This window comes from Mastigoproctus giganteus, chromosome 4, assembly GCF_048544385.1.
Source record: "Mastigoproctus giganteus isolate SK-2022 chromosome 4, ASM4854438v1, whole genome shotgun sequence".
Classification (NCBI taxonomy): Eukaryota; Metazoa; Arthropoda; class Arachnida; order Uropygi; family Thelyphonidae; genus Mastigoproctus; species Mastigoproctus giganteus.
Window position 1 is genome coordinate 164,279,713 of NC_143578.1, and position 24,498 is coordinate 164,304,210.

A 24,498-nucleotide genomic window follows, 5' to 3' on the forward strand; every position below is an offset into this window, starting at 1 on the left:
TTATGAACAGAAAGTATGTTTAGCATCTTGTAATTTTTTAGAGAGTGCGAATTGCACCACATGTTGTCAAGCTATTTTCAACACTTTAATTTTTAAGAGGCAATTAAAATCTCTCAATGAAGTGATAATCAAAACAAAAATGATATTTTTGAATAAAAAAAAAAAAAAAATGAAGTCAAAGTATATAAATTTTTTTTAAATGTCTCATTCAGATGTTTCTGCAAAATTAATTCCAAGCTCAGTCATGGTGAAAGTCATGATTTCATTTTGGTGAAATATTTAGATAAATATTTCTATCCATTATTTCAGGGGAGGCCAACGTGTTGATCGCGGATTTAATTTCGGTCGATCATGACGAATTTTAAATATACAGCCATCCCTCAATTTGTGCACCTTGTGCAATGAAATTTTTGAGATGGTAGATTGTGGCACATTTTGAAGGAAAAAAGTAGATCGCATCACAAATTAAGTTGGCCACTCCTGCATTATTTGATTTCTTCAAAAATTCTAATAGGACACTTGGTACAACAGAAAAAATAATAGAAATATGAGTTGGATCCATCAATAATGATCGAACGTAAATATGTAAGTGAATTTGGGATAAATTCATTTCTTTACTGGATTCATTAAAAGGATCTAATTATCCACATGCTCATTTATTGTGAGAAGAAATCAATTGTATTAAAAATGGTCTACAAAATAATGTAGATAGTGTTTTCCTAGCAGAAATTTCAGAATTACTATGTACAAGAAAAAAAATATTTACATAGCATTCTAAAGTCAACTACTACAAAATGTATTTTAAAATTAGATGCCCATCATTTGAAGCTTTAAGTGAAATGTTTAATCCTTCAGTAGCTGGGAACAAATGCTTGTTAAATGCAGAGCAAACACTGACATTATTTAGAAAAAACCTTCCCCCCCCCCAACTTTCCATTTATCAAATGTATTGAAGGGTCAAATGATTTCCAATTTAAATGTGAGTCAAAACCTGATATTCTTCAGTTATTTTTGGCAACTATAATAAAGCATGAAGAATTCGGAAATCCTTAAAGCAATTAAATCAGTATGGTGGGAAGTCAACAGTGTTGACATGGAAAGATACTTTAGAACATACAATTTAGTTATAACTGATTGATGTACAAACCTAAAGGAAATCTCAATTGAAACTTGTATGATGCTTTCGTTAAATTTGTGATTCATAGTAAAAATGCTAAAACATATGCTAAAATTGGATTTGTTTTGCTCCAAAATGTTAAAGTTAAAAACAATTGTTGCTAAAAAACACGTCTCTAACCCTGAGTAAATTGGAATTATCCCCCCACCCCTCTTACAATACTCTTGCTTAAAAATTACTTAATCCTGATCGGGATTTCCAATCATAATTAAGTAATTCTGATTGAAAATCCCTTGCAGTTTCTGATGAGATGAAGCATGGTGGACAAAATCCTGCTTTATATATATTTTATTGGATTTTATACTCTCCAAAAGCATGATACTTGTAGTTCCCTCCTATGTGACTCTCTCTCTCTTCTCATGGGTGAGAGTGAACTGAGCAGGAGAAAGCTACAAAGGAAACAAGATGGTCTCAATAAGTTTTGCCAAGACCATCTTGTTTTCTTTGTAGCTATATTATTAGTAACTTTGTGCATTTCGTAAGTGTTTTCTGATATATTCTTCTAATTTTAACACAGTATGTTTAATATGTACAATTGTGAATCCTGCACTTGTACATATATTTTATATAAATATATTCTTAATAATTAGTGCCAAGCAGTGTTTCTTCAGGACAACTTAGGTTTCAGAGATAGTCAGAGAAGTGGCAGCTATGTTTTAATGCAGCAAAATGCAAAGTCTTAAACTTGGAGAACAGCAATTCCAAAATAACTTATACACTTGGTGAGGCTGAATTAAAAAAACAAAGTAGACGAAGAAAGGGTTTCACAGATTACAGATTATGCACAGACAGAAAAAAGAAGTTCTCTGTGCAGTGCAGTCAGAATAACAGGAGGGCCATTGCTGTCCTATTGATTATTTATCAAACATTTGTTCATCAAAAATAGGGCAGTCATAATCTCACTGCACAAGACAATTCTAAGACTACAACTGGAACACTGTGTCCAAATATAGAGACCACATCTACAAAAAACAGAGCTTCTTGAAATGGTTCAAGGACAGGTAACACATCTGGTGCAGTTGCCAACAGGGCACCTGCAGAAGGAAAGACTGAGTATGTGGGCTACAGAGTTTAGTAATCAGGTACCTAAGAGCCTTAGACCTAATTGAGGTCTGTAATGCTCTTGAGAAAGGAAAAGAAATTAAACGAATGAGGGCAACATTTTCACTATTTATAAATGATTCCAGAACCAGGGGCAACAAATTCACAGGAAGTGGTTTAAAGTGGATTATAGAAAGTTTCATTTTAGCAAGCAAGTTGTCAATTACTGAAGTTGCTTCCATGGGTAATTGAGGTTGCAGCTTGGGAAAATTGAAAGGTCAGCTGGATAGGTACTTATGTGAACAGGGAACATAGGCAGTTTATTTTATTATTAAAAATAAATGACCTGCTGCAGAAAAAGCTTCAGACTTCCTTTCACCATATGGTCAATACTTAAGTTACACAAACTGACTTTTCATATAACTCCCCCCCCACCACCCACCATTCATTAGTATAATCAGGTATATCAAAGTGTTTTGTTTTTTGAAATAATGAATGTGATATCAGAAACATGCTTAACTTTTAAAAATATACAGCAGGAGAACCATGTAGTTTGTTGCTTTGCATTCACTGATTTGAAGTTAAATTTCTGACTACCTGTTTCCTGGATTGCAGGCACATGATTTACATACTTGTGGGTCACGCTTGAATCACATTTCATACTTTTGCATGTTATGCTAGTGAAAAAAATCCAGCATAAATGATAGGGAACTGTATCTCCCCCACAACTGAGATTCAAATAAAGACACCTGCAAACATGTAACAAGTGGCAAAACCATTAGACTGTCAAAGAGATTTGAGAATGAGGAAATGAACTGAGGTTCACTCTATGTAATATTAACAGAAGGAAATTTTATGAACATGACCCATATGTCACATAATGTAACTTCATATAAAGTCATAACGTAACTTGGAGATAATATTTGATACTGAAATACATATACAGGTGACCCCCGCTTAACGCTGATAACTCGTTCTGTAAAAACAGAGTGCTAAGTGAATCCGAGCTAAGCAAGCGCCGCATTCCCATAAGGTAACATATGTATTTTTGAGTTGTGGTCGGTGCCATAGGATATTTCCTAATCATTAATAAACGGTAGTGAAAAGATGCACAAATATCGGTCAAAATATTTAATATTCAAATATTTATACATATAAAATATTCTGCATTACATACGTATATAATTATGTGGTAACTACTTACGTATCAAAATTAAACTTAAAATTCCAATTAAAATCATGAATTTAAATTGATCTAAATTGATTTAATTAATGAATTAATCATGAAAAATGTGTCGATTTTGGGTTGAACTTTGGCCCTCTTCCAAATAAACTAAAAGGGGTATTAATTTTAAATCCCCCGCAGCGTTACCACCCTACAATAAAGTCAACCGATCCTTCGCTGCTTTGAAACCTGGCATGTTTTTTTCTTCTTTCAATATGAAACTTCTTTTAGGCATTTGTTTCCACAAAAGTCTTGCTTCATCTATGTTAAAAACTTGTTGAGAAGTACAGTTTAACACATAATATCCCTCTTCAATGATTTTAACAAGTTTTTTTTTGAAAGTTTCGGCTTTTTCTGCACTTGCGGCTTCTTCCTGGATTTTAAATCTATTCAACCAGCCCTTACTAGTTTTAAATGGTTCCACATTTTTTTTTTTTTTTTAGGTGAGTTTTCTTCAGATCATCATATTGGCTAATCTCTCTCTCTCTCTCTCTCTTTTTTTTTAAATAATATTTAACTTAACTGAATTCTGCATTTAATCTTCAATAAAATTAGTTAAAGTCTTTCCATTTCAATCCTAATAGCTGGCCTAGTCCTATTTGCTTGCAGTGGGACAGCTATCTTTCCAGGTGCTAAAATTAACTCTTTTTTTTTTTTATAATTGTTCTTACAGTTAAACTTGCAAGTCCTAAATTATGGCACACATCCGCTTGTCTTTGACCAGAATCGATTCGCTTCAAAACGTCTAATTTAATTTTCAAATTCAGTCTTTTTCTTACATTTATAGTCTTCGTACTGTGCTCAGACGTTGTTGCTTTTTCATTCTTATCGGCTATTATTAACACTTCGAAAATGTAACTGCGTTGGTTGCATTTAATTATGATACAATGTTCAAGTAAACTGTCCGTTACGCATGATGTCTAATACTGTACTGAGTGATGACTAGACTTCGGATAAATGCATATAACGCAAATATTACAAGCAATATACTTGATCATTTTTTAAAATGTTGATCTCGGAACTACGTAACAAGTCACTGTACTGCAATTAAATTAGCATGCGAAAAAATTTCACTGAGCGTGGGAAAATTTCTCAAGTCGACATGGGAAACGTTTTAATGCTGTTTTGCTATTCATTTTCAAGCTATTGACTCCACCAAATGAAATGATTTCGTTAATATGCCAAAAATGCAATCTGTAAAAGAGCGTTATAGTCAGATATGGGTTATAATATAAGAACAGCGTTATAGCGAATCAGTGTAAAGCGAACCGTGTTATAACGGGACCTGCTGTATATATATATATATATATATATATATATATATATATATATATATATAGTGTTATAACTGCATTGGGATATAAGTTTAGGGTTATATTTTTTTGGAATTTTATTTGAAATTGAATAGAAATCATGACTCAGACCAGGGTAGCAAAGCAAAAGGCTCAAACTAATGGGAGTGCTCTGGCTCAGGGGAGAACTGAGGGTGGGGGGGGGGGCAGTTGTCCTTTGAATCACAGCCTTTTGAAATGCACTGCTTGTTTGATGTTTGTGGAGCAATCAGGAATGGGACATGATATTGCCAAGGGGAATGTCTTTGTGTGTGCACGATGTAAGGAGTGTGAGGAAATAGGCTACAAACTCAGTGTTGTCCTGAACCTATATGAGAGCTTGAAGGTTTGGTCACTCACACACTAGCAAGGCTTTTGTGGATTTATTGGATGATTGTTTTCTACAGCAGCATGTTCGGGAGGCAACTAGAGGGAATAATACTCTTATCTGATTATCAGTAGTGATTTTTCATGCATTAAGAATTTGCAGATAAAGGAACCTCTAGGTGGCAGTGATCACAGTGTGCTGAAATGAGATTTACTCAAAGAGGTAACTACCATAAAGGGTAAAAGGAAGGGTTTTTGTTTCATAAAGGTGACTACGTTGGTCTGAGACAGTATTTAAATTCTATTCGCTGGGACCAACTGATGATGTTACCAACAGCAAATTCAAAATGGGAAGCATTCAAAGAATTAATCTTGTAAACTACTAGGCTTTTCATACCAACAAAGAAATATTGTTAAAGATTTAGGCATAAATGGATGTCAGATGAACTAATTAGACATGTGGCAGAGAATAAAAATGCATGGGATACATATAAATTAACAGGTGACACAGAAGCCTATGATAGATAGAGGTTAGGCAGGCAAAGGCAGATTACGAGAAATCTTTGGCAAATGATGCCAAGCAATCTTACCTGCGAAAAGATCTAAACCTCCCAAGGACTTCCTAATTCATTTCACAAATATACGTGGTCTCAATTCCAATCTCAACGATGTCCATTTCCACTTGCAGTCTTCCAAACCCCATGTACTTTTTCTGACTGAATCTCAGTTATCAATTGATTCAACTACTGCTCATCTCAGATGTCCAAATTATTTGCTGTATGATTCCTTTCGCCTCAAAGGTGGTACTTGTGCATATGTCCGTTCTGATATTCCCTGTCAGAGACTTGGCAATTTGGAATCTCCTCTCTTTGATCTTCTCTGGCTTAAAATCTCTCTACCTCATTGTGTAAAATTCATCTGTTGTCTCTACCGTTCTCCCAACTCCACTAATCACTTGGAGCTCTTTGATTTCCTCTCTTTGCAACTTGACTTTCTCCAGTCCAACTTTCCTAACAGTGAGGTAGTTTTCCTTGGTGATTTTAACGTTCACAACTCCAGCTGGCTTCCGTTTTCTAGTCACACCGACACAGCAGGTCTAGATGCTGAGGCTTTTGCAATTACTAATGACCTAGCACAGATTGTTCATTTACCTACAAGAATACCGGACAATCCTAATCATACAGCCAATACGCTTGATCTTTTTCTCACAAACAACCCTTCTAAGTACAAGGTTGAAGTGAGAGGTTCTTTAGGCACTTCAGATCACAACTTGGTGATTGTTTCTTCTCCAATGGAACCTTTATCTCATGGCTATTCCCAACCTCGTATTGTTTGGCATTACAAGATGGGATGACCTGCGAGACTTCTTTTCTTCTTTTCCTTGGTCTGATTACTGTTTCAAAACTTATGATGTCAGCGTTTGCTCAGATCGTGTCAGTGAAATTATTCTTGCAGGAATGGAATCCTTTATCCCACACTCCACTTTAAAATCTCGTCCTTTATCTAAACCTTGGTTTTCCAATAAATGTGCTAAGGCTGTCCAAGTGAAGAATGTTGCATATCGTAATTGGCTTGTTTCTAATTCTTTAGTTTCATTTTCTGCCTACACCAAAGCTCGCAACAATTGTAAAGCAGTTATTAATCAGTCCAAACTAGAGTTTGAACAGGCTAAGAGTAGAAAACTTGCTTCTTGCCCTAATGGTAGCCGAGCATTCTGGTCTCTTGCCAAAGCTATTGGCCGCAACTTTTGCCCATCTCTGCTCCCACCTCTGTCCAAACCAGATGGTACTGTTCTCACTTTAGCCAAGGATAAAGCTGACCTGCTAGCATCCCATTTTTCTTCGAGCTCATGTATTAATGATCTTGGTAAAACACCTCCCACCATTCCTAACACGCTCCATTCTATGCCTCCTGTGGTCTTCCGTCAAAAGGATATCAGAAGGATTTTGATGAATCTTGATGCTAAGAAAGCTCCAGGTCCTGATGGTATTTCTCCACTTGTTCTCAAAACCTGTGCTCCTGAACTTACTCCTATTCTTTGCCGCCTTTTTTCACTTTCTTATTCCAAAGGTGTTTTTCCTTCTGCTTGGAAATTTGCTCATATCCAGCCAGTTCCTAAAAAGGGTGACAAATCCCTCCCATCCAATTATCGTCCCATTGCAATTACTTCTACTCTTTCTAAAGTAATGGAGAAATCAATTAACCGCCAACTCTTAAACTACCTAGAAACCTTCCGTCTGATCAACGATCGCCAGTATGGATTCCGACAGTGTCGATGCACTGGTGATATTCTGGCTTATGTTACCCATTTATGGACTAATTCAATGGAAAGGTTTGGTGAAACACAAGTAGTTGCTCTTGACATATCAAAGGCTTTTGGTCGTGTTTGGCATAACGGTCTTCTAAACAAGCTTCCATCTTATGGTTTGCCAACTGTTTTTAGTAATTGGTTATCCAGTTTTCTCTCTGATCGCTCACTACGGGTGATGGTAGATGGCTCTCTGTCTTTTAACTTCTCCACTAATGCCGGTGTCCCCCAAGGTTCAGTTCTTGCCCCCACTCTTTTCCTCTTGAATATCAATGACCTTCTTCCATTGACTGGAAATCCTATCCATAGTTTTGCCGATGATAGCACATTGCATTCAACTTTCCATTTTGAGAAACCTTGTCCAGCTCAATCAGCTTCAAGTTCTCGAAAATCTGCTGCCAATTCCTTAAATGCCGATCTTCAGGTAATTCTCCAGTGGGGCAAAGACAACTTAGTTGATTTCAACCCTTCTAAAACTCAGTCTTGTCTTATATCTCGCAAAAAGGATTCTTCTGCTCTATGCTTATCTTTAGTGACACTCCGATTTCTAGGCAAAATGATATATCTCTTTTGGGGATTACCCTGACTTCTAATCTCTCTTGGCACAAGCACATTACAAATATTGCTTCCTCTGCATCTAAAAAACTTGGTTTTCTATTTCGCTCTCGGCATTACTTTTCTTCCAAACAGCTGCTCACTCTGTATAAATCGCAAATCCCCCCTGCCATGGAATATTGTTCCCACATCTGGGGTGGTGCCCCCAAAACCTCTCTCAGGCTTCTTGATTCCATTCAGAAGAGGGCAGTTAGGTTAATTAATGATTTATCTCTAACAGAGTTTCTCCACTCGCTTTCTCATAGACGCACTGTTTCTGCTGCATGCCTCTTCTACAGATACTTCCATGGGCACTGTTCTTCTGAATTGGCTTCTATAATTCCCGCTCTCTCTCTCAAAACAGTCCGAACACGTGCCGCCACCAGCCAACATCCATTTACTGTACAACTTCAAACCCACAGAACCAACTTTTCATCTTCCTCATTTATTCATTCAACTGCCGTTTTCTGGAACAAACTTCCTTCATACGTATTTCCTGAAAATTACAATCTACAGAAGTTGAAGTCCAATATCAACAAATATCTTCTTTCGTCTTCTCAACCTCCAACCCAAGCACGGTACTAAGTACTATAGGTTCTAATACCTCTCGTGTTTGGGGTTCTCATAAAAAAAAAAAAAAAAAAAAAAAAAGAAAAACAGCAAAGCGTTCTTTACTTATGTAAACTCTAGAAGGAAGGGGATGAATCAGATTGGTCCACCGGATATCTATGGTTCAACTGTTGATGATCGTGCTCAGGTGGCTAACAAAGTAAATGAGTATTTTGCATCTACATTCACACGAGGAGTTATTCAGGGAGAGGAATGCCAGAGGTGAGCTAAACTCTGGCAGTGAACTCTAGATGATTTTGTAGTAACTGGGAAGAAAGTGGAAGAGAAATTGTTGAAGATAAACATAAAAAAGGCACCCTAGGGTGGACAGGATCTATCAAGTTATATTAAAGGAGGCAGCAAAGGAAGTAAGCAAACCCTTAGCCATAATTATGAGAACTTTGGACTCGGGGGAGGTACCCATAGACTGGAGATGTGCAAACGTGACCCCAATACACAAAGGAGGATCAAAGAACGAAACAAGTAATTATAAACCTGTTAGTTTAACTTCTGTTCCAGGAAAGTTGATGGAGGCACTGGTTAAAGAAGCACTGCAGGATCATCTAGACAAGACTTCAGTTATAGCTTGGATACAGCATGGTTTTGTTAAGGGAAAGCCTTGCCTGACCAATTTGATTGGATACTATGATGTGGTCATAAAGGAATTGGATGCAAGGAATAACTTTGATATCATATATTTGGATCTTAGAAAGGCTTTTGATACTGTGCACATGGAAAACTGCTGAACAAATTGGAGCAGTATGGCATTGGAGGCAAATTGCTGCTATGGTTAAAGGGATGGTTGAGTGGGAGAAGCCAGAGTGGTAATCAATGGACAATTCTCTTCGTGGACTAATGTTATTAGTGGAGTCCCCCAGGGTTCAGTGTTGAGTCCAATTTTGTTTTCTGTATTCATTAATGATATTGATGATTGTATGTCAGGCTTAATGTCTAAGTTTGCAGATGATACGAAGGTCAGCAGGGTTGTTAATGACACTAATGACAGTACGCTGCTGCAACAGGATCTAGAAAAGTTAAGCAGATGGGCTGAGAGGTGGCAACTGAAGTTTAACATTGACAAATGTAAAGTACTGCATATGGGAAGCAGTAACCCAGGAGTAACATATCAACTATGTGGTACTACACCGACAGTGGTAGAGAGTGAAAAGGACCTGGGAGTAATTGTGCAGGTAGATATGAAGTTTTCTGAGCAGTGCAGATGGTCTGCCAGAGTAGCTCATGGTGTCTTGTCAATGATATACAGGAAATTTCTAGCAGGGATACGGAGGTGATTATTCCCTTGTATAAGGCAATGGTCAGGCTTCACCTTGAGTACTGTATACAGGTCTGGAGGCCACCTTTTAAGAAGGATGTAGAGCTGTTGGAATGAGTACAGAGAATGGCAACAAGATTAGTGAATGGAACAAAGGGTTGCTCTTATGAAGAAAGGCTTAAGTTTTGCAAATTACAGTGTCTGGAGACTAGGCACCTGTGAGGTGATCTGATCGAGGTGTATAAACAAACCATGCACAAACCATTGTGCATGGTTTGTGCATGCTCAATGCTGATGGGATTCTTCCTCTTACTCAGAATAATCGCCTGAGAGGGCATAAATTCAAATTGAGGAAAGAGTTGTAGGATAGATGTGCGGAAGTTTTCCTTTAGCCAGCGTGTGATTGATTGCTGGAATAAAGTTCCACCTGTTATTGTAGAAGTTGGTATCTTAAACAGGTTCAAGGCAGAACTAGATAAACATTTGGAGCGAGTGGATGGGTGAAATGAGAAGGGTGTGTGTGTGTGTGTGTTTTTTTTTTGGCTGATGCTATATAAGCTTGCTAATACAAATGTTCAAAAAATAGTTCTGTTCTTCACTTCAGCAGCTTAGATCTCTTTCAAATATTCTTGATATGTTTTGATCATTACTACTTAATCCTCTTCGCTCCCAGTGGAGCATAAGCAATTTCTTTGTCAGCATTTCTCAAAGTGCATCAAATTTGTTTCCATTTTCTTTTCAGTATTTTCCATCTAACGGGTTTTTGTTGTGTTATTTCCCACAGCAATGCACTGCTTATCATATGGCCAACCTAACCCTGCTGTATATTTAAGGCATTTATTTACATAGATTCGAAGTTTGTTTATAATGTTCTTAGGTAATTTCCACATTTTGGAACTATAAAGAACCACTGTTTTAACATTGCTATCAAACAGTATAATTTTAGCTTTTAACTTAATTTCAGAGACAAAGTAGTTCAGCTACCATGTGAAAAATTCCCATTTTAGTAAGGGTCTTCTGGTCAGCTGCTATTCTGGTCTTGTCACAGTATAGGGCAGTAAAATGAAGTTAAATTGAGAGCTTCAAGTCTAGCACTTAAATCAAACAATAGTAACGGGTACAGTTGGAAGACTGAGGTCGTCAACAATGATTCTACAACAGTTCAGAAACATTGCCATGACTAGCAAATTCAGTCAAGTTTCAACATGAGGCAGGAATAACCACTAGTAAGATACACAATGGAGAGTGTCAGAGTGATGGAGAAATACATAGCCAAAATGCCTCCAAATTGGAATTATTTTCAGGTGAGCACATGATAAAATTGAAATCCCTCTCTCTTACTAAATCTAACAAAGATTTCTCTTTAAAAGCCAAATTAAGGGCTAGGATCCTTTAGCAAATCTGACTTTGGCAGGTTTCCATCAAAATGATGGTCTGTGGATAGACTTTGGTACAGAGAACCTTGTTTTTCCAGTTTCCATTGTCTCATCCTGTTTCTGGAATGCTTATAACATGAGTGATTTTGACTGAGCATTCCAACAGCTCTTGTGAAAAATCTGAGATTGGCTGTATGAAATTTTGAATTTTCTTCCTAATGAACTGCTATGAATGTTTAGCTCTCTTAGCTTTTATAAATCAGGAGATTAACCCTAATTTATAAAATGAGAGAGCCATCCCAAAAGTTGAAACACTATAAATCAAAAAGGTAAGTAGAGAAGTAGAACGTGTCTGCTTGGAACTGTCAGATTTTGGTATTTTGCACTGGACAGAAGGCAACAAGCACAGAAAAAGTAAATGATATATGCATGCTTTGAATCAACTTTTAATCAAAATAATAACTGGAAGGGCTATACACTCAATGCAATGTTCCTTCATATTACCTAGACCCTTATTTAGATTCTACCGACTAGGTCCTCTGACTATTTCTTGACTTCAAATGTCCTTCCCCCTTTTTCAGTGCAGGAAAAAAGGCAGTAAATCTACGGGGACCACATATGGATGAATGGTACAATAATTCATAACTTAAATTGTTGGTTTTCTCCATTACTGGAAGCACTGCCATTTAGACATGGGTCGTGTTGAGAATTTTACATGAGCCTTTAACTTCTCATGAAATGTCAATAGCAAAGATGAATAACATTCACTTGTAATGAATTTACCCTTTTGAAGATATTCAGTGAATATCTCTTCCTTTTCCCAAAAAAAACTGATAATGCTATTATCTTGGCAGCTGATAGCACCATTAGAAATTCCCTGTGACAAGGGTATCTTTCAGTGCTGTTTCACTCTGTTTGGTCCTTGGATCATAGTAATGAATTTAAGTTTTATCCATTAACAAGGCATCAAATAAGCTTGCCAGCTGACTAACAAACCTACCTGAATCTTGAGCAAATTTGCAAGAATTGGCTTTGCACAATTTATCCTCTCCTGGTCTGTATTTAAATCTTTTAATACCCCTTTCAGTGCAATTTTTTTAATGCTCAATTATTTGTGGACAATGTGATGGACTCATCCACAGGTTATGCTTAGTGTCTTTGCTATGTACTGTAACTCAGACAGCTTTTCAAAATCAAGTCACAAACCACATCAATATTTTCTGTGGCTGACAATTACGGATTATTCAGGCTTAGGTTTATCTTTAGTGATTCTGTAATCCTTTTGAATTTAGCAATTCAGTTTTTGATCTTATTGTATGATTGCTAATTGTCGTGCAATGCTGCCATGACATAATTGTAGATTTGCTTACCAGACAGTCAAAAAAAAAAAGTTTTTTTGTTACTGTGGTTAGTTTTTTGAAATTGCTGGTTTCAGCAGACAACCATTTTAAACCTTGGGGGGAAAAAAAACAAAAAAACCATAAATGAAGTTTAATGTTATCATGTTTATTTTATTTGCAAATAATGAAATATATGGTAGTCCAGAAACTTTTCAATCACTCCTCATATGCACCAGATATCAATTAATATGCAGCTTACCTATGATCAGGGTTATACAGAGCAAAAGTTTGCCTTCGAGACATGAAACCTGGATCTGTGTCTTTGACCTGAAGGCCATCCAGTGGAAGCATATATTTTTTATCTTTCTCCTGATATTTGGAAAGTATAAACAGATGAATAAGCAACAAAATGTAATTTAAGAACACGAAAAGATATTTACATGCACATGCACACAATTTTTTAGATAAATACAATTGCAGAACACAAGCCATAAAGTTCCTTTTAAAATGTAAATAAGCAAAAGCATTTTTTTTTACTCAACTATTTTTGTATATATTAGAGGAACTAAAATTTGTTGTGGCTGATTTATCAAGCTGTGGATCATGATAAATATCACTAGTTAGTAAAAAATTAGGCAATTAAATTATCATGTTATCTGCTTTACCTAAGACATAATAAATCTGAATATAAGTCTCTACAGTTTCTTGTATTTTTAAATTCATCTTCTGATGTAACACAATTAGATTTCAGTTCAATTTTTAACCATAATAAATGTGAACATCAAAATCTCAGGAAAGGAGAGTCCATTTTTAACAGTTTGTTACACCTGGTATCTATAAATTTAAACAGAATGAAACATATGAATGAAACAACAGGTTCACTCAAATGCTATAATGAACAGCCAAAATGCCTACAACGTATATAACTAAAGGGAACAGCCAAAATACCTACAACTAAAGGGAAGAAAATCTAGAACAAATTATGACACATACAGCTTAAAATCAGGATGGTAAGATTTAAAAAACTGAAATTAACATTTGAAGAGAAAGGGTGAAAGAGAGAGAGAAAAAAAAAAAAAAGAAAAAAAAAAAAAAGACATTACTAGAAAGACATCATACAAGAAACAATGCAGACTGCCTAATGTAGTACCGACAGGAAGAATTGGAGATAAGAGCCCACCAGGATGATCCAAAAGAGAATGGCTCCAATGCCTAAAGGAAAATATAGGCTTTCAGAGCTATCAACAAATGATGAAAGATTCAAGAGACCAACAACAATGGAGGTCGATATCTAAATAGGGACTTGATTTGATTTTTAATGGCGCATTGGCAGCTAAGGCCATAATGCGTCAAGTCAAATTTAAAATGCTACTAAACATTTTGGTAGCCAAGGCTACCATGTCAAGCAATTAATTATTATGTTAAAAAGGTCCAAAGTAAAAGCAAAGAAAGTTAAAAACGTCGGACATGTTGTCTCTGTCACCAATTATCTGACTGAGTGTAAATGGCTCAGTCAAATTATTAAAAGCAGTAAAACACAAGCGTCGTGCTTCTATAAAAACAGGACATTCTATAAAAAGATGACTGACGGTTAAAATAACGTTACACATCTTGCACATAGGTGGGTCATCCGCCCTCAGCAAATAGGAATGTGTTAGATGACTATGACCTATGCGGAGCCGAGCAAGAACAACTTCCTCTCTTCGGACCCTGCGTAGATTGGACTGCCATTGTGAAATTACAGGCTTTATGTGATGTAGTTTATTTGTGGCCTGTCCGTGCCAAGAATCTTGCCATTGGGAATATAATTTAGAGCGTATTATTTGCCTGTAGTCTGTATAGGGGACTAACAGGCAATGACTATCCAGGGAAAGGGCTGATTTGGCAGCAGTATCAGCTAATTCATTTCCCCGGATCCCAATGTGGCTTGGAATCCAGCAAAAGCGAATATCAAATTCCAATTCTACGAGAGAAAATAGAATGTGCCAGATCCTGGACAGGATCGGATGAGGGTTATACCTCACCGATACTAGAGCCTGTAACACGCTTAATGAATCGCAATAAATCATATACCTCTGGTAGTCGTGATTTTTAATGTGATCTAGGGCTGTTTGTATTGCATGCAACTCTGCAGTATAAATGCTAGTTTCTTGTGGGATCTTATAGGATAATGTTTTGTGAGGGAACACAACAGCAGATCCCACATAGCATTCTAACTTTGAGCCATCTGTATAGACTGGCAGAAGTCAGAATACTGCTGTCTATGTGATGCAAAGAGTTGCTGGTAGACAGATGGTGTAGTAGCCTTCTCCCATATCTTAAGGGAGAAGTCACAAGTTGGAAAATAGGCATGCCAGAGTGGAAGGAATTGTCTTGGTGACTGGGCAATGTTGTTTACCGCCAAGTCTAGTTCATCAACAGCCCTTGAATCCGAATACCAAAAGGTTTGTTGGCAGTCCGACGGGTGTTATAGAGGTGTTCCCAGCACGGCTCAAAAACGGATGGCCACGTGGGATGATCGGGCAGGGATTTTAATTTGAAGGCGTACTGTAAGGACAACTGCTTACGTCGAAGAGACAGAGATGGTTCATTTGCTTCAACGTAAAGGCTTTGGATAGGAGATATGCGAAATGCTCTAGTGGTTATCTGGATGGCTTGATGGTGGACCATCTCTTGCAGAACCATAAACCTGAGACCCATAATCGAGTTTGGAACGGACAAGTGCTCGGTAAAGACGAAGAAGGGTAGAACGATCTGCGCCCCATGAAGTTGACGAAAGGGCACAAAGGATAAAAGGTTTAGGCTAAACCCTTTAACAAAGGTTAAAGGGTTTAGCCCTTTAACACATCTTGTCCTCAGCTGACGAATATGTTGCAAAAATGTCAGCTTCTTGTTGAAAATACGTCCAAGGAATTTGAATTCTGCTACAACTGGGATGTTATTTTGCCCAAGCTTTAATTCTGAGTCAGGATGAAGATTGTGTTTGCGACAGAAGTGTACACAAACAGTCTTCTGTGATGAAAATCTGAACCCATCAGCCAAAGACCAAGCTGTAAGATGATCAATGGTTTTCTGCAGTTGCCTTTCAATAACCCTCATATTGCATGAATGACAAAATATAGCAAAATCGTCAACATAGAGGGCATTGTTTACCGTGGGTGGAAGTTGTTCTGTGATAGAATTTATTTTGATTGCGAAAAGCGGAGACTCCCTCTTCCTGAGAGAAAACTCGAGAGAGGGTGGATCCTAAATGGACTTGAAATTGGCGATTCAAAAGAGAGTTTTTAATAAAAAGAGGAAGGTTACCTCTAAGACCAAAGTTATAGAGGTCTTTTAAAATTCCAAATCGCCAAGCTGTGTTGTACGCTTTTTCAATATTAGAGAAAACTGCTACCAAATGCTCGGATTTAATAAAAGCATCACGAATGGATGTTTCCAATCAGATTAAATGATCCAGAGTGGTTCTATTTCTTCGGAAGCCGCACTGTGTCCTGGAAAGCAGACCATTTGTTTCTAAATACCATACAAGTCATGCATTAACCATTCTTTCCAGGACTTTGCACAAACAGCTTGTCAGAGCAATAGGGCAATAGTTACTTGGATTGCTAGGATCTTTTCCTGGTTTTGGGAAAGCAAGGACGATAGCCCTTTGCCAGGAATCTGGAAATTGTTTGTGAATAAAAATTCTGTTAAACAAAATTAAAAGCTGATCCTTAGATTGTGGTGAGAGGTGTTTCAACATTTCGTAGTGGATGTCATCGGGCCCCACAGCATTTGCATGCGTGAGAAAGAGTGCTGCATTTAACTCTTCCTGTAAAAAGGGCTTGTTATACGATTCAAGCCCTTTTGAAGAGAAGTTTGGTGGGTTTTTCTCAATTTTCTTTTTCAGGGTCAAAAACTCTGCAGGAAAAGATGTTATTGCAGAGATTTTTGCAAATGTTTCCCCTAGACTATTTGCAACTGCAGTTTGATCTGCAATTGGACATCCGTTGTGCTCGAGGATCACTGAAGGGCATGGTGAACATTTTCCCTTCATTTTCCGGATCTTATTCCAGACTACTTTTGAGCTAGCAGCCTGAGTTTGGACGGTCAACAGGAATCCCTCACTGACTATGTACTTTTGGATAAGGACGTCAAGGTCATTTTGAGTGTGTTCCTGGGTAGTGATCACAGGTTACTTGTTGGAGTTGTTAAGATTCTCTAAATTGAAGAGGATAAAAATAATGAGAGAGAGAGAGAGAGAGAGAGAGAGAACTATGGGTGCGGAATTCGAAAGAAGAGGGAAAGGGGCGATATTCAGAGAAGAGTTCAGGAAGGTTGTACTGGTGACTGTGGTGAACAGCATGGAAAGCATTCAAAGACTGCATAGTAGGACTGACAGAGCAGGTATACTGAAGGATAAGCAGTTGAAGGAGATGGAAAGAAACCCATGGGGGAATGAGAGAGGCTGTGAAAAACAAGAATAATGCATTCAGGACCTACTTCCACAACAGAAAAGAGGAGAATAAAGAGAGACATGAAACCAATGATTCAATAAATAAATTTGGAACAAGCACATGGTATAGGGTGAGGTATTAAATTGAGGATGGGGAAGGGAAAAAGGAGTATTTTAAATAAATAAAGACCATCCTACTTCTATTGCTGTTTTTCGTCTATATTTATTTGAAATACTCGTTTTTCCCTTCCCCATCCTCAATTTCCATATTGAAACACCAGGGTACCTGCCCATCCACCGAAGAGAAGACAACAAGCTTTGAAACGGTGCCGTCTGGGTGGTGGTATCCACTGAGAATAAATAACAGTAGTCTTCTCCACTGGTGAAGTGTTATTTATTTGAGGTAGTACAATACCATGGCAACTTGTTGTGAAGGCATTCACAATATGAGATATAACCAAAACGATGCCAATTTAATTAATTAAACTACTTTGGTAGATGGCTACATTAAAATGATGCTTTTGCACTAACCTACACGTTAGTCATTCTACCTCGTAGCATGAGGCCTTTGCCCTTAAATATTTTATAGTGTATATCACTGCACACCATCAGGCATCTCTCATATTGTGAAGTTATACTTCATAACTGAGTTGTCACTACTGCAACACCAGGGTACCTGCCCACCCACCAAAGAAAGGCTGGATTAAACGTTCCTTTTCCAGAAAGTAGTCCGAGGGTTGCGCAGTTGCAAGGTCTTTCCAGATATCGTAAGTTCTAATATTGTTTTCTTTGCTGGCCCTGCGAAAGTTCCCAGGGCGGGATTAGTGCCCGCGGGCACGCCTATTGTTTTTTTTTTTTTTTTTTTTTTTTTTAAATGAGTTTTTACATACGTGAGAGAACATTGGAATTCACTCTGGATGCAGAGTATGAACCAAGACAAGTGATTGAGGGTTTAGCGAAATGCGTAAACTTATCCAGATTGTAGGGGTTTACCCTCCTGCCCTTGAGGAAATACCAAGTAGTCTGTAAAGACTGTGTAACAAGAGATAGTTGCTTAGGGGCTTCTCATTTGAAAACCAAGTGATACACCCTCACTTGGTGGGTAGCACAAGGAAATATATCACAATAGAGCGGTATCCAGTCGAAATGCCGAGCATATATTTAAAAACCTCATTAGAAGCCTATGGCAAAGTCTCGAAAATAGAAATGCATGCATCGGAAGGCTTTCCAGAGTTGTATACGGGGAAAGTTACGGTGCAAATGGAAATGAGAAAGCCGGTTCCAAACATTATCTATGTTATGGGGAATCGACTACTTCTGAACTATAGAGGGGTAGAAAAGAAATGCTTGAAATGCGGCAGCTTGGATCATCTAGGCGCGAATTGCACGAAAGGGCGTTGCTATAATTGCAAAGAAATGGGGCACATAGCAGTGACTGCCCCAAAGCATGCAATAAATGTGGAGAGATGAGCCACAAAGTGGGCAGCTGCCCCGTTAGATCATATGCAGAGGCCATCAGAGGAAGGGAAGAAAAAGGCGGTGAAGAGAATCTGAATAAGGGAAACATGGTCATTAGCTGGATAAGGAAATATATCACAATAGAGCGGTATCCAGTCGAGAGAATCTGAATAAGGGAAACATGGTCATTACATGGTCATATCATTAGCAGAACCAGCGAATTTAATCACAGGAATAGAGGAGGGGAAGGGGGTTACACATATCAGACAAGATACCCCCATATTAATGGAAACAGAGAAAATAACAAGAGGTCAGAAGAGGGGGGAAACATAAAAGAAGAAAGTCTAGGGGAGGAAGGAAAAAGAAAGAGACAAATTGTAGAAAAGGGAAAGGATATAACACAAGACTTGAATGAGTTAAGTTCAGGTGATTCTGAAACAGAAGAGGCATTAGGCGTGGGAAGTGACAAACTACTGGGGGTGGAGCATTTAGCGAAACATGTGCCAGCAGGAGTGGAAACATTAACTGTTAAATTAGCAGAATGGGAGCAGCGGCTAGGGAAGCCTAGAATAGTGTTAGAGCACAATCAGGAAGGCAAAGTAGGTAACATTCAATTCATGTGGAGAGACATATTTTTTGGAAATTTGGTGGGACAGACGCTACTGGGAATAGTTCAGCAGTTAAGCAATTCCCGAATTTCATGGTTACTAGGACATTAACAAGAGTTAGGCAGAACCTTGTATGCTTTAAGCATATCTCTGACACAATAGATAAAATTTCTAAGATAAAGCGAATTATATATACACGGTAATCATCGGTACTTGGAATATACGGGGCTTTGCTCAAGGGCAGGCTCAACATCATACATGGAGAAGCATGCTATTACTAGGTGTAAAGATTTTATTCATTCAAGAGAGCCACTTTTTTAAGTGGCTCTCTTGAATACAAATGTATACAAATGTCTAAGTTTCTGGAGTTTCAGCTCAAGGAATGCCAAGGGGGTAGACATCATAGTCTTGCCACCAATTATAGGAAAATTCTACAATCTCCAAAGGGACATAGAAGGGAGAATAATTTGCATTGACTGGAAACTAGGGTTGCACACAATAAGACTAGTGAATGTATATGCACCAAACGCCACTCCAGAACGGAAGCGGATATTCAGTAGCCTACATCTTTTTATGTTGGGGGCCCGATTTATCATACTAGGAGGAGACTGGAATTGCGTGTTAGACCCAGTAAAAGACAAGACAGGTACGGAGGATCCAACAACAGGCACAGGGGGTTCCTTGGAGCTAAATAGTCTGTGCTTAAAACACGACCTGATAGATATATGGAGGAAGAAATATCCCACAAGTCATGGAGCCACCTGGTCTAAGGGAACGTTAGGGACTCGCATTGACAGGTTCTATGTCCCAAGTAAGATAGCAGACAAAATAAATCGGGTAAGGCACATTAACATTTCGGGACCTCGCGCAATAACAGATCACAAATTAGTTATAATGGACTTTCCATTAAGCTTAACTGTAGAGCAGGGGAAGGGCACCTGGAGGTTAAAACCGGTGCTCTTGCAAGGTGACCCGCAGGATATTAAAAGACTAACACAACTTTTGGGAAATTCCAATCACTGGACAGAAGGGAGCTGGGCACACTACAAAAATGCAATAAAAACAGCCTTTCAAAATTTAACAAGGGAAAAGTACCTGGAAAGCAGGAGAGAGCTAAGGCATCTCTATGAAGTTCGGAGACTCCTAAAGTCTTGTCAGGATGATGTGGGAGAAAGGGAAATACAAAAAGAAATCCTGTCGCTATTAGAGAGGCAGGCAGAAAACGAAGCTATCCAGATGTGCATATTATAGAAAAGCAGATAATTCATCTGCCTTCTTCTACAAGCAATTTAACAATCACACAGAGACAGCAGTTTAATCCATCAAATACAGGTAGGCCCACACTAATATCAGAACACCAGTGACATTGTTAAGTGTTTTGCAAATGTTTATAAGTAAAAGTTCACAGCATTTAGAGGACCAGCTTTACTAGAAAGCTGGGAAATACCGGGGTTTTTGGCAATTCATAGACAGGATCAACCAATCCTGCTAAGTGAACTATCATTAGCATTGAAAGAAATGAAAGGCGGTAAAACGCCAGGTCCAGATGGGCTAACAGTGGAGTTTTATAAAAAGTACTGGAAGGAAATCGGGCCAGTTTTGGCCGCCATCTTATCAAGATTTTTCTCGGAAGGGGTAGTACCAGAAGAATTTATAGAAGCCCAAACCATATTTTTTAAAAAACAGGGTAAAACAGGGAAAGAAGTGGATGAGTGGAGGCCAGTATCACTGCTTAATACAGATTATAAGCTGTATGCCAAAGTACTAAACGCCCGACCCAAACAGCACTTGGGGCACATTATAGGTCCCAATCAAACATATGCAATCCCAACAAGATCTATGATGGTAAATCTATCATTTCTAAAAGATTTGTAAGCATACTGCAATCAGAAACAATACAGCATAGTGGTGGCGGTACTTGATTTGGCAAAAGGCCTTCAATAAACTCTCCCATGAGTACCTAAGGAATTTGATGCACAGACTACTCTCTTGATTAACGGCTATAGCTCAGAGAAAATAAAACATAGGAACGGGGGGTTAGACAGGGGTGCCCACTAAGCCCTGCACTATTTTCATTGGCACTGGAACCCATATTGAGGCAATTAACCATTTCTAAAAACATCAGGGGGGTTCATCTTCCTGGTCCGCACTCTGATTGCAAATAGGTAGCACATGCGGATGACATGATCCTAACCCTAGCGGATAGCAGTTCCTTACAAAGAGCGCTGGATACTTTCAGTGATTTTCTGTGTCTAAACAAAAGCAAGACCAAATGCCAACAGTGGGGAATTGAGGCTCCAGTACAATTGCCACCAGGCCTCACAGTCTCGACAGCACCTATAACCATCCTGGGGGTATCTTTTGCAAAATGTCCGGTAGCATCGTCCCGGCAATTACTAGACTCTTGGGAGGATGCTCTGTCAGAATCTGGGGATGCTATCTTTCTCCGGAAGAGCGTGCATTATGTGGACAATTCTGGTACCGATCCTGATGAACATTGTGCCATTTACGTCATTCAATTACTGCACACAGAGAAAGTTAATCTGAAGACTATTTAAATTTTTCTGGAACAGTAGACAACAAGAAGTAACGCAGTAGAGGCTACACAGCAGGAAGTGTGAGGGGGCTATGCAGTACCACAGTTAAAGTGGTTGAGGTGGGCATATGTGCTAAAACACACTCAGACTGCCCTATGGGGAGCCCATGTAGCGGCTGCCTTAGTAAAGTATAATATGGGGAGGTTCACTGAATTGCCAGGAAAGGAACATACTGGTCCAACAGTAGAGATAATAACACCTTTATACAAATTAGTAATCAAGCATTTACAAGAATTACCTGCAGTGGGCTTATACATGGGAAACAAGCTCAAGATTTCAGAAATTTACTGGAAGTTATCCGATATAAATGTACCGGCAGTACTGGTGCCACGAAGCTGGCTGAGACTGGACATGACTCAGATGTTGAGTAACCTACATCACCACATAGGTTACGAGTCACAAAGAGACCTGGCATGGAGAATAATACATGGACACCTGCCAGTGGAGAAAAATAAAGCCAAATTCTGGGGGCATATGAATGTTGAGTGTCTATATTGTAAGGCGTGTGAAACAGTGGAACATGCATTTTTCTCTTGTCCGGTTACTCAGCGCATCTGGATTAGTGTGCATAAAACAATGAGAATACCGCACTTGATTAGGGAACAAGTACTATTTCTACAGTTTCCAGTCCCGATTTCCAGAGCAACGAGCATCCTGATATACCTCCTAAATGAAGGTAAATATCAAGCTTGGAAAATCAGGAAAAGAAAAGAAGAAGGCTCTGCAGCGGAGGTGTCAAAATGCATCCTTCGAATGATGCATGCTGCAATAAGAAGATTCTTGGTACTAGAGTTACTGCAACTCGGAAGGCAAAGATTTTTACAGTTATGGTGCTTCCCCACACCTCTATGTCGGCTAATAGATAATAACATATATGTGCAGCTTAGATGATAATGATCAGTCTAGGCTAGGGGTGTTACATACCAACCAGATTAGCTTAGTTATTAGGGGATAGGGACCAAGTCAGCTGCAGGCATTTGGTCTCTCTCTTGTATGTACGGCGGCTAAGCTTTGAAAGCTGCAGGTGGTAAAAAGAGTGTGTAAGAGGGGGATGACCTTAGAACCCATGTAGGGCAAGCCTACTCAAGGCGGCCGCCAACTTGGTGGTCACATGAACTGGGCCTTCCTCAGAATGTGTCAGTGGACGAGTGAGCAGCCCAATTGGGTTGAGTCATATAGAGATGAGTGAATAAGGGCGCTGTCCCTTTTCGGGGGTTTTTTTTTTTTTTTAAGCCATACAAGCCACTAGATAGTCCCAAAGCAGGACCAATAAAGGGTCCCTGAAGGGTTAATTCCATAGAAATATCCGGAAACTGGAAAGCATGTCTGGTCTAACCAGTACACCTATCTACCCACTGATGAAGGCTAAAGAGCCAGAAACGGCACCAGAGGAAGATCTGAATCATTTTTGCAGGACTCTGACTGGGTAACAACAGTCCCCATCAGGGAGACGCATTTCCCAGCCGGGCCATGGAGCTCTGAGTTCATACGAATTATAACTAATTATCCCTTTCATTCTTCTACGGCATCTTTTCCTCTCCCTCTCTTACTATCACTTTCCTACCTTTTTTTTCTTTGCTCAGTCTTATAGGGATATTGAGAATAGCTGATATCTTTATCCCATACCATATTTCAAAACGGTGCCATCTGGGTGGTGGTATCCGCTGAGAATAAATGACAGTAGTCTTCTCCACTGGTGAAGTGTTATTTATTCGAGGTAGTACAATACCGTGGCAACTCGTTGTGAAGCATTCACAATATGAGATATAACCATAATGATGCCAATTTAATTAATTTAACTACTTTGGTAGATGGCTACGTTAAAATGATGCTTTTGCACTAACCTACATGTTACCATTACTGACATGAGGCATATGGCCAGTCCTATGTCCAGGGACCTATTTTAGGTATGGGTTACACAATCATGGACTGCCCGAGCACCACTACATTTGCCTTCTTCCAATTACTTTTTGCTGTTTTTATACACTATCTTATATCTCATGCATGATTAGGCTGGTTGAAGGCAATATTTGAGATATTATTTTTCTGCTATCACTTCTTTTTTCTTCTATGACCAAGTGTTTGTCTAGTTTTCTCCTCTTTGCTGGCCTATTTGCTTAATTGCCTACTCCCCCGTCATACGTGTACGGTTCACTTTGACCAATTCACACCTTCTTCCCTCCTATACTCGGGGTTACTTCTTTGGTTCGTAAGTAAGTTGTCATTTTCTGACTATTTGCTTTCGTCCTGATATTTCATTTTCTTTGTTAAAATTCAGGTAGGGCTGTTTGCTATTCATTAATTTTATCTTTAACTGAATTCAATTGGTTTTAATTTTAGCTTAATTTTGCATTTTACTTACTTATTTTAGTATTATACTATTTTTTATTTTTAGTTTTGTTTTTTATTTCTTTTTCTTCTCTGTCGGGTCAGCTATGATGTATATATTTGCTCGCTTTTTGTATGCCACGTAAACATAACAGAAACAGAGAACTTACTTATTGCTGTGTTTCCTTTGGTTTTGGCTGCCGGCTCTTGATGACGTAGCTAAAATCTTAGGACCTACAGCAAGGGTCGGCAACCTGAGGATCCTTGAACGTGTAACTGTGGCTCTTTAACTTTTAGCCCACATGAATGACAAGCGACATATTTCTGTGAGCAAATATTTTGGAACATGAACTATATTAAAAATAAATCAAGAAACCACCAGGACAAATCGAGGCTCTCAGCATGTTTAAAGATGAAAATTAGAGACTCGCTCAAGAAGTTCAGCAGCAAAAGGCACATTAATTCGTACAT

General features: G+C 38.5%; 1 protein-coding gene across 2 annotated transcripts in view; it reads right to left on the minus strand.

Annotated features, from left to right (window-relative positions):
• LOC150087162 (dynamin-like) overlaps positions 1–24,498 on the minus strand; it is a 307,901-nt gene that overhangs the window by 32,993 nt on the left and 250,410 nt on the right. For both annotated transcript variants that reach the window (XM_090372996.1, XM_090372997.1), the window contains one exon: positions 12,861–12,970. In XM_090372996.1, the coding sequence (XP_090229122.1) occupies positions 12,861–12,970 (110 nt within the window). The remainder of the gene's footprint in view (positions 1–12,860; positions 12,971–24,498) is intronic.